This window comes from Salarias fasciatus, chromosome 10, assembly GCF_902148845.1.
Source record: "Salarias fasciatus chromosome 10, fSalaFa1.1, whole genome shotgun sequence".
Classification (NCBI taxonomy): domain Eukaryota; kingdom Metazoa; phylum Chordata; class Actinopteri; order Blenniiformes; family Blenniidae; genus Salarias; species Salarias fasciatus.
Window position 1 is genome coordinate 25,610,358 of NC_043754.1, and position 10,686 is coordinate 25,621,043.

At 46.4% G+C, this 10,686-nt stretch overlaps 2 protein-coding genes across 3 annotated transcripts; one reads left to right on the forward strand and one right to left on the reverse strand.

Moving 5' to 3' along the window:
• Nucleotides 1–1,419: 1,419 nt before the first annotated feature.
• Nucleotides 1,420–6,647, forward strand: sap30l (sap30-like). The gene is made up of 4 exons (XM_030101737.1): nucleotides 1,420–2,187; nucleotides 4,028–4,150; nucleotides 5,111–5,209; nucleotides 5,590–6,647. Exons 1-4 carry the CDS (start codon nucleotides 2,002–2,004, stop codon nucleotides 5,716–5,718), a joined length of 537 nt encoding a protein of 178 aa, XP_029957597.1. The 5' UTR covers nucleotides 1,420–2,001; the 3' UTR covers nucleotides 5,719–6,647.
• A 1,516-nt stretch (nucleotides 6,648–8,163) lies between these two features.
• Nucleotides 8,164–10,381, reverse strand: LOC115395552 (heart- and neural crest derivatives-expressed protein 1). Of its 2 annotated transcripts, none has more exons than XM_030101133.1 (2): nucleotides 9,902–10,381; nucleotides 8,164–8,590 (listed from the first exon to the last, which is right to left on the reverse strand). In XM_030101133.1, the coding sequence occupies exons 1-2, from the start codon at nucleotides 10,379–10,381 to the stop codon at nucleotides 8,495–8,497; spliced, it is 576 nt and encodes a 191-aa protein (XP_029956993.1). In that variant the 3' UTR covers nucleotides 8,164–8,494. The 2 variants fall into 2 exon arrangements, with proteins under 2 accessions (XP_029956993.1, XP_029956992.1); XM_030101132.1 differs by having other exon boundaries at nucleotides 8,164–8,572; nucleotides 9,860–10,381.
• Nucleotides 10,382–10,686: the final 305 nt, after the last annotated feature.

The window sequence follows — 10,686 nt, forward strand, 5'->3', positions numbered from 1 at the left end:
CCTTCCATATACTTGGAATTATTATTTTTTTCTAATAACACTCTTCAATGCAACACTTAAACTTAGTGTTTTTGTGACATAAATGAATTAAATGCTGACTCATCAAGATATCAAATCCTAATATAACCCCTGACAGTCAGGAGAATTTGCTGTTTCTCTTCTCTGCAATAATAACATAATCTTTAGTATGTTTCCAATCTGTGTCATCTTTATCGTGAAAGAAATGTTGAACACTGCCATGGTCATTTTTCGTTTTTATCTTATTGTTTCTTTTAGTATTCTTTTCCACTGTTACTCCTTTAATACTGCTGCTGCAACCGTGCAAACTCTCACATTGTGGGACAAATAAAGGATTGTCTTATCTGAAAAAAGAGATATACCAAAGAACAAAATGAGTCAGACGAGTGGCTCTGCATCAGAAGTGTCAAGTATGGGCCAAAACTGGCACGCAAGAGGCTCCGATCTGGCCAAACCATCGAGCAAATCACCAAAATGTCAAAGAAATAATTTATTTTTAAAATTTATTATCATTGAGTTGGAAACACAACACAGCAGGGAGGCCCGGGCGAAGAAATCAGTGATGCCACCATGAAAGATAACTGCAATTTTGTGATCAAATGAGTGTCAAAGCCATGCTGCCAAGGGGAATTTGTAAAGCAATGTGAAATAGAACAGCTTAAGAGAAGGTTAAGGAGGGGTGTCTAAAAAAACCATGTTGAAATTGTACTCATTTTCTGTAGTAATTGTTTGTTTGTTTGTTTGTTTGATTGTTTGTTTGTTTGTTTGTTTGTTTGTTTGTGGAAATATAGACATTTTCATCATGTATACTCAGTGCCACAACAAAGACAAACTTTAAATTGAAACGTTTTTATGATATTACTTGACCGTTCTGGCCCAGTCAAGATGAAATTGTGCTGTTTGTGGCCCCTGAACCAAAATGTGTTTGATGTCTTTGTTCTAGATGCACGAAGAAAACAACATATTGGAGAAGAATCTGGGTTTCATTTCTCATAATCAGTCTAGGTTATATAACAGAATGCATGATCCAAACATGGGATGCTTGGATGGGCCCCTCTTCGCCTCTCTGTTTAGCCCCTCACACAGGCTGTCTAGATGCGGCCCTGGACGTGGATTTCCACTTCTTACAGGTGCATTTTGACAATATCTGGCGATCAGATAGCGCAAAGTCACTGGAATGTGTTTATGTTATAAAAACAGACGCCTGTGTGGACTCTGGAGGGAACCCGATGGATAAAATCCTCCTTTTAACCGGAGACAACTCCTCCTTTAACTCTTTATTCTCACTTCACAGTAGAAAACATATACAGGAAGAACCCGCTGCCTGATTGACGTGTCGACTAACCAATAGAATCCTCCACTTAGTGTTTTAGTCCCGCCTTTATTCAAAATCAACCAATCACAGCACGGGATGATGGAGCACGATCCATTGTACGGCAGAACCGCGGCTGTTGATCCACTGGAAAAGCGTGATTTCTTCAAACTTCTTTCGAATTTCGGACTCGGTTCTGGCCGCTAAACTCGGGACGACACGCGGTCGGTGCCGCGAATGTGAATTCTCGGGTGTTTGTGTCGTTTGAAGGGGGGTTGGTGCCGCGGTCCCACCAAAGGAATTTGTGCCTCATCCACCGTGCTGTCCTGTTAGCGCCGGAGCTAGCACCGGAGCTAGCCAGCGTCACGCGCACAAGTCCTTTTTATGCTTTTTATGTGGCGATTTCAGCAACAACTGCAGGAAAATGTCTTCAACGCGGAGAAACCGTGCCTCCAAATAAGCCAGCTTCAGAACATACGAGCTGTTCGCTTGAAAGCTGCGCACTTAGCCACGTTAGCTCGCTAGCCGCGGCTGCCGTTACCGGGCTGTCTTTCACAAAAGGGGGCAGCGCGTGAAGCGGAGAGGCGGCAGGAGCCCGGACCCAGACCCGGCACGAGCCCCGACGGAGACCCGCTCCTCCCACGGCGTGCGTGTGGCGGACAGCCCGCAGGATGAACGGATTCAGCACCGAGGAGGACAGCCACGACGGACCGCCCGCTCCGCCGTTCTACGGCCAGAGCTGCTGCCTGATCGAGGACGGGGAGCGCTGCGGCCGCTCCGCTGGAAACGCCTCCTTCAGCAAGAGGATCCAGAAGAGCATATCCCAGAAGAAACTCAAGCTGGACATTGACAAGAGTGTAAGTGTGTGAGAGAGAGTGTGTCAGGGGTGAGAGCGGTCAGGCGGAGGGCAGAATGTTACCCGCAGTCCGCTCAGCTGTCAGCCAACAGCAGCACTGAAGTTGGCCTCTGAATCGGAGTGTATTTAAACGACAAGTTACACTTCCTGCTCCAGTCCGACTTCACTCTGTAAAAGTCTCCGTTGGGGTGAACCTTTTGGAAAGCATAACATTCATGCTATAGTCATGTTGTGAAAGTGTGGCCTTTCAGCGTCAGTGGCGACTTCCTCATCTCAGACTTTCTATTGAAACCATAGTTTTCAGTCCTTGTGGGAGCAGTGTGGAGTTCAGTGTGTTGCTCAGTGGCACTTCAACGTGTGGACAGGGGGAGAGTCAGAATCAAACCGGTGACCTCTGCTAGATGACCACTGATGCCAATCTTAAAAATACAGTATCTGGAAAGTATTCAGTGTAAGTAAAGCATCAGAGGTGACTTCCTGATCGTAGTTTATTGAAGCTGTAGCCAGCAGTGGAAGATACACCACAGCAGAACATTTCCACGGCTCAATAACCCGCCGCGTGACCTTGAGCATCAGTTCCAGCTCGAAAGCTTCATGGCATGCTGCTCTGAAGGCAGCTTAGGCTCCGTTTACACGACGCCGTTTGCACTGTTTTTATGACGAAACCTATGTGACATCCCCCAGCCTCCAGCAGCCGTTCACCCATGATGATCCCCCCTCCGTGCTGCTGGAGCACCGTGGTCCATGACCATGAAATGATGCTGGTGTTGTTCATGCGGGTCTCGGGGCCTGGATGGGCGGGTGGTCTTCCTCGGCTAGACCGGGCTGGTCCCGGACCGACCGGACACACCTCCACCCACACTGTAACGCCTCCACCTCCCACAGTGGCTGATGCAGAGTTCAGAGGTCACGTTTAGTTCACTGGAAAGGTTAGAGAGCATTTTAGGTCCTGAAATTTTACCAGAAAGCTGAATGTTCCTTGATCTGTCTCTTGTCACTCGGGTCCGTTCTGATGAACACTTGAGAAAAACAACTCATACTTCTAGTTTCTAGGATCACAGTAATTTAAATTCAAGTAGTTGTATTTCAGTTGGCACTGTTTCCATTTCAGACCATCTACTCTGGTAATGTAATCCTGGTTTGGTTTAATGTAAATACGGTTTAAATGGCCTTCCTCAGGATTTTACATTTTGTGGTTAAAATCTTTTTCCTGTCTTTGACTCGTAAACCTCGATTTAACATTTAAATGTACTGAATTAGAATCTGAATCTGATTGATCATTGAGAAACTTGTTTGGCTTTTCTGGTTCCAAACAGAAAAAAAAACTAAAATCTGCTCCCTGCTGCTGCAAACCAACTTTCCCCGCAGCCTACGCGTGTGAAGCCAACTTCAGGTCCGTGTGCTAACGCTAGTTAGCCGGTTAGCTTCGAGTTGACGTGAACAGACAAAAGGCGGATTTCTGGGTGTTTTGAGGCTGTCCGGAGGAGCGTGTCGCTGGTGTGAGCAGGTCCCGGGTGTCCCGGGCCGTGTCGGGGGAGAGTGAGCCGGGCAGGCCCGCCTCCGGCAGCCCGGCGGCCCGCTGGAGGCGCCTGCTCGCCGGGAAGCTCGGTCCTCCAGCCCCGGTAGAACTCCCATCACGTCCTCAAATACTTTAACCCACTGAGAGTTCACTTTCTTGGCCACAATCCTCAACATCTTCAATTCATCACTTTCTGCATCTTTAATGTAATTCAGGGTTTTCCAAAATAAGGGTCGCGGACCAAACCTGGTCTAAGCGATGCTCCGCCCCGGCCCGTCAGAGAACTGAGCCCCTCACAGTTTCTTTGTTTTGGCCCCGACAGGTGAGACATCTCTACATCTGCGACTTCCATAAGAACTTCATCCAGAGCGTCCGCAACAAGAGGAAGAGGAAGACGAGCGACGACGGAGGAGAGTCCCCGGACCACGACGTGGAGGTTCCAGAGGTACGGCCGCTCCCCCGGTTACATTCAGCTTTTAATCCCGTCTTCCTCCTCGTGAGACGAAGACAGAAGCCTCTGGGAGAGCAGTGAGTCCTCGGCTGCTGGACTCGACCCAGGACCAGGTTCAGTTTGGTGAAGGTCCTCAGATTCCTGACGAGTGTTCCCGTGTTTTTCAGCCGCTCAGCGGCTCCGGATACTCCGGCACCGAGTTCCCTTTCTCTTCATTTAACCTTTTCGTTTATTTGTTTATATCCTTAGTTTTCTCCTTTTGTTTTTCCTATTTTTTTTACCCAAATTTTGTCATTTTTTATTTCATTTTTGTTTTTCTCCATGTGCATCGTTTTGTTTTTGTATTTTAAATGTTTTTTCTGACTTTTTCTTGATTTCACCCTTACTTTTACTGTTTCTTCATTTCTGTCTTCGTTTTTTCCATTTTCATGTCTTTTTCTTTGTTTTAATTCTCTTAAAAAAGCTGTAGTAGTAAATGAATAATTCTAGTTTCACCATATTTCCGTATTATTTAATTAGATGAACTATTCTCTTCATGCTCAGCCATTCCACCTGTCCCCACTCCTTTAGCAGTTTCACCTCCATCAGTTTTTATCCTGGAATTAAAAGAATTTATTTTTTTTAAGTCAGTGTTGAAATCAAGTAAAGTCTAAATGAAAAGACATCAGGAGAGAGTGAAGTGTCCGTGATGGACGGAGGGACGGGAGGTGTCCCGGCTGGACGGGGGGACGGGAGGTGTCCAGGCTGGACTGGGGGACGGGAGGTGCCGGGGCTGATGGAGGGACGGGAGGTGTCCCGGAGGGACGGGAGGTGTCCCGGCTGGACCGGGGGACGGGAGGTGCCGGGGCTGACGGAGGGACGGGAGGTGTCCCGGCTGGACCGGGGGACGGGAGGTGTCGGGGCTGGACCGGGGGACGGGAGGTGCCGGGACTGACGGCGGCTGCTGTGTTGCAGGTGGACCTGTTCCAGCTGCAGGTGAACACGCTGAGACGCTACAAGAGACACTACAAGCTGCAGACCAGGCCGGGACTCAACAAGGCTCAGCTGGCCGAGGTACCGGCACCCTGACACTCTCCTGAAGCTACGCAGTGATCCTTCTATCAGGCCTCGTGTACCCTGGTGGCTCTGAGGTTATTAATAACGTCTTCCTAAAGCAGAGTAAGAAAATAAACCATGAAAATGCTGTTTTCAAGCATTCAGCAGAGTTTCTCTCCAGTGAAACCTGCGGCTTTCCACTGTGCCACCAGGGGGCGCTGTGGCCCACCTTACAGCTGGTTTCACCTGAAATGTCAGAAAGTCATGAAGAGCTGCAGGAATGACTTTATTCTCCTGAAACACAGAAACCTGCTTCAGTTCAGCTTCAGGCACAGCAGAGTCAGTCAGCTATTGATAACTGTGTGTGTGTGCGTGTGTGTGTGTGCATGTGTGTGCAGACGGTGAGCCGTCACTTCAGAAACATCCCGGTGAACGAGAAGGAGACGCTGACGTACTTCATCTACATGGTGAAGAGCAGCAAGAGCCGGCTGGACCAGAAAGGAGACGCAGGGAAACCTCTGGACTGAGACACACTCACACCACAGGACACACACACACACACACACACACATACACCCAGCAGGACACATACACACACACTCACTCACACACCACAGGACACACACACACACTCTCTCTCTCACTCTTAAACCATCTCCATGAGAACAGCAGCAGCGGCCGATCCCCCCTCTGTGGTTCATGGACGCTGAACAGAGGAAGGAGGATCAGGACCCGTCTTCATGTCCTCAAGGACGTCCGTCTGCAGCCGTCCTGCTCCGCCGGCCCCCCAGTCCCTCCTCCTGTCCCCTCGGTCCTCCTGTCCCCTGGTGTATACAGACAGCGTGGTGGACTCGTCCTGCAGCTCTGCCTTACTGAACAGACTCTGTTCTCATTCTTTTCTTCTTCTTCTTTTTGATGGATTTTCTCTTTCTGGATGTGTGACGGACGCTCGTGCCAAAAGGGACAGTGAGTGAACTGACCTTTGACCTATGACCTGGCGGGGTGTGGGTGGGTTGTGGTGTCCGGAGCTGCTCCTGGTTTCTGTACAGTCGGCTCTCTTCTTCACTTCAGGTGTAAAAAGTTAAAGTTTCTCCGTCTTTCACTTCAGTCAGCTGCTTTTCTAAAGTTCACGTGTTTTTCACCGCGGGACGTCCAGACGTCCACACCTCCAGGAGGGCCGTCCCCGCCGGGATTCGACCCGGGCTCCTCCCGGGCTCCGTCGTAGCTTCACGCTCCTCTTCTGGGCTTTATGTTGGGTTTTGTGTCCATCAGCCTGCCTGCAGCTTGCAGGAGCGTTAGTGTGTAGGTCGATCCAGATTAACTGTTAGAGCTCGCAGAGCCGCATTAACCGCTGTGCTAGAGGAAGCTTATTTAAACTCGGCTGCTTGGCGCTCCTAATATTAATAAATGTATTGTACAGGCTCAACCCGGCTGCTCTGTCTTTCTAAGTGGTTCAATGAAAATGGATTGTTTGTGGTTGTTTTTGTGTCTGCAGTGACGCTCTTCACCCAGCAGGGGGCAGCAGCAGCCTCAGACCTTCCCTCCTCACGAGGGGGAAACGGGATTATTTTCACCATCACGTCATAAAGATTGCGACAAAAGCTTCTGGAATAATTTGTTATTAATCGAAAACAAAATTGGAGAATTTTTTTTTTAAAATTTGCAGGAAAACCGTTCTTCATTAATGTTGATCAAAAAGGCATTCTGACGCATTAGAGCCACATTTTAGGATTAAAAGACTTTTTTCATAATTTAACTCGAGCATAATAGCTGGATTATTTTAAACCAGAAAATATTTTTTTAATCAAGTGTTTCCTTTTTTTTTTCAAATATCCTTATTACAGGTTTATTACAAATTTTTTAATTTAATAATTACCAGTGTCTCCATAACCCAGATTAAAGGCGTTAATCTGGTACATTCGTTCAGTGAAAATGCAAACAAAGTTTTTCTTCGAGTTCTTTTTTCTGATCAACCAAATGAAACGCTCACATTTAATATTCATTCAAAAACGGCAGAAAAACAGTTCGGAACACAGCGGGTGTCTTAAAATAATCCATTTAATAACAGAACTTTCTAGAACTTCACATCACATAAATCTCTCGGAGGGGTGTGTGTGTCTGTTCCGGAAGTTTCCTCGCAGACAGCGACTCTTAAAGCTTTGAGGTAGATTCAGTAAAACTTTACAGGAACAGAAGAGGCAGAAAAACAAATCAAATATCCTCAAAGTGGAGAAAAATGCTTTTAAAGGTTTTCAAAAATTCGGATTCGGTTCAGGTAGCGCAAATAATTCACTTTTTATTTTAAATCTTAACATGTAAATTCATTTAGATTGTATTTCCTTTTTGTTCATTTTAGTTTAATTCCATATTTTCATTTTCATTGGCTCTAATCAAGCAGTTTAACATCGCAGTCATCTTTATATTGTTTTCTGGTCCGGTGTTATTCAGCTGTGATTCAAAATGCCAAAAAGTCTTTTTAAAAATTAAATGTTCATTTATTTAATGCCAATTAATTCTTCAAATTTAAAAACGTTAAATTCTTTTGTTTCGTTTTCATTACATGTGACTTTTTTTCCTATTTGGTATTTTCAGCCTCAGATCAGTTTTTCATTTACACTATTTTCTTATATTTGAACTAATAAAAAGGTCCAATTGCTTCAGTTACCTTTTTGTTTTTTCCATTTTATTAAAAATCTGGATAAATTTCCTTTTTCTTCACTCAATATTTAATTTCACCAAATTTAAAGTTGAGTTGCTTCTCTTGGAAATCATGAGAAAAGTGACTTAATTCTTCCAGCGGTAAAATATCCGGTTCTTTTCTCAGTTTTAAAAGTACAAGAATTAATTTTAAAGATTTTTGAAGGACAAACTGAGATTACATTTTTTTTTACAAATTAACCTATAAAAACATTTTCTTTCTCCAGTGTCATAGATTTAAAACATACAATAAAATAAAATCCACAACCCAGAAAACCGCTGATACTTTGGTGTGAAACGTGAGAATGAAGGAAAAGCTGAAGAAACGTTCTGCTGCTGCACCAAACCAACACTTTCCTCTTCATAACTTATGCGGAGAATCAGGGAGACACAGTTTTCTTCCTCAGTCAAACAGATGTTCTCCGGTACAAACATCTGGACAGCAGCGCGTGCAGATGTGGAAAATCAAAAAACATCACAAAGCAGAAGAAATACCACAAAAATCAAAGGTCCTGAAGAGTCCGTGTGTGTGTGTGTGTGTGTGTGTGTGTGTGTGTGTGTGTGTGTGTGTGTGTGTGTGTGTGTGTGTGTGTGTGTGTGTGTGTGTCACTGGTTGAGCTCCAGAGCCCAGACCTGCTGCGGCCACCCGGTCCGGCCCTTCACCTTCTTCTCCCCGGACAGAGGCTCCTGCAGGCCGTCCGCCTGTGAGGAAGAGGAGGAGGAAGAAAACACACCTTCATCATCATCATCATCATCATCATCATCACCATCATCCGCAGCTCTTCATCACCTTCACCTTCTCTTAAGCGCGTGAACTCAGTCCTTCACTCATCCATGCGGGATGTTCCACAAACAGGAGAAACTTTACAGAAAAAGTCGTGAAATCAACTCGATTCAAAACGTTTCGAGCTGTTAAATCAAAAATAACTCGTTTGTGATTTATTCATTTTTGGAGATTTCAGTACTTAATGTGTCAAATTCATATAGATTCAATCATTAGTCCATTTTTTTTAAAAGAGCTGTTTTTGGCGTGTCGTTTATTGCAGCTGCCTTGTTAAATTCATAAAAATTTAATTAGTCATTAAAGTATTAAATTATAATTGTTGTATAATTGTAAATGTAATTAATAAATAAGATAATTATCTAGGAACACTGTTCTTGACGCGCCATGCGCGTTTTGCGCAGTGACCTTATCAGATCCTAGAAATTCAATTATTTATTTGCGTTTTCATATAAATTCAATTCTTCCTGTAAATCTTATTATTTGTGTCAATTCAATTATTAACTAAATACATTTCTCTCTTTCTTTATTTAAAAATAAACGTTTATATTTGGTGCAACACGCGTGTTTTTTTACGCACAGTGACCTTTGTGAAAAAGAGATTTAAATTCGAATTCACATTTTCCGTTTTATAGACTATTAAAAAAATCCTAATCGTAAAAAAATATTTAGTATTTATTTGAGTGGTTCATCAAAGTCACAGAACTTTGTGATTGTTTTGTTATAATACTTTGTGATTGTTTTGTTATAATATTTTAATCTTAATGCTTTAAGCAGTGAGTAAAGCTGCAGATAAACACACCGGCCTTCAGTTTAGTGTATTGTTCATTAAATATATTTCGGAGCTGATGAAGAGTAAAAAGCATTAATAAAATTGTCATTTGGAAGAAGTTGAGGTGAAAAGCACGAGCTGGGATTCTGGTGAGAAATTGATCAGTCACTCCGAACTGCTGGATTTAAACCGTTTCCCAGGCTTCCGGGTCTGGAAATGATCCATAGACCAGAATCCTCTCTGCTTTAATGTTTCCCTTCATCATGGACCGAGTCTGAATGGCTCGAGAGAAAGACCTCTTCCGTGCATGGACAGAATTTAACGCACGAACAGAAAATCCGACCCGGAGAGAGTTTGGGAGTGTTGGACCCCGGTGGATGCGGGACGTGGGACCGAGCCCCGGGTCCGGTCAGAGGACTCCGCTGCTGCTGGGAATGAGAGCGCCTCCCGACAAACTCACCAGCTCTCGCTTCCTTTTCAAATCCCGGTTCTCGAATTTCTTAATCTCGGCCTTGAAGCCCTCCGTCTCCCCGGAGTCTTTGGCCAGGACGTCCATCAGATACGCGATGTAGCTCGTGGCGAGGCGCAGCGTCTTGATCTTGGACAGCTTGGTGTCCGCGGGCACGTTGGGGATGCACTCCCGCAGCTCCGCGAAGGCCGTGTTGATGCTCTCCGTCCGGCGCCGCTCCTTCTTGGGGCCCGCGGCCCTCCGCTTGCCCACGCCGGCCTGCAGCCCCTCCAGGCGGCCGTCGTGCGCGGCGCCGGGCGCGCCCAGCTCCGCGGCCGGGTACGGCGCCGGGATCTGGAAGTCCGCGGGCATCTCGCCGTGGTTGACCACCCAGCTCTGGAAGTACGGCGCGTCCTGGTGGCACCGCTGCACGAAGGGGAAGGGCTCGTGCACCAGGTGGTGGTGATGCTGGTAGCCCCCGATCAGGTTCATGGTGCGCGGCCCCGCGGCTCGGTGGAGATCTGCTCAGCGGCTCATTCAACACGAGAAAAGCAATCCCCGGAACCCCGGAGCGGCTACTCCACGGCGGCCGTCATGCTTCAGACAGCAGCTTCAGCCACGGAGCCACACGCGCCGCCCGAACGTCTCATTCCACGACTCAGCTCCGGTCCGGTCCGCGCGAGAAACTCCACCCTGCTGGAGGTGTGAGGCCCCAGGTTTATATGACCGGGACGTCCGCGTGCGGAGGAGGCGGCCAGTGGAGGAGGAGGGGAGGGGGGCGGGTTTGGAGAGGATTG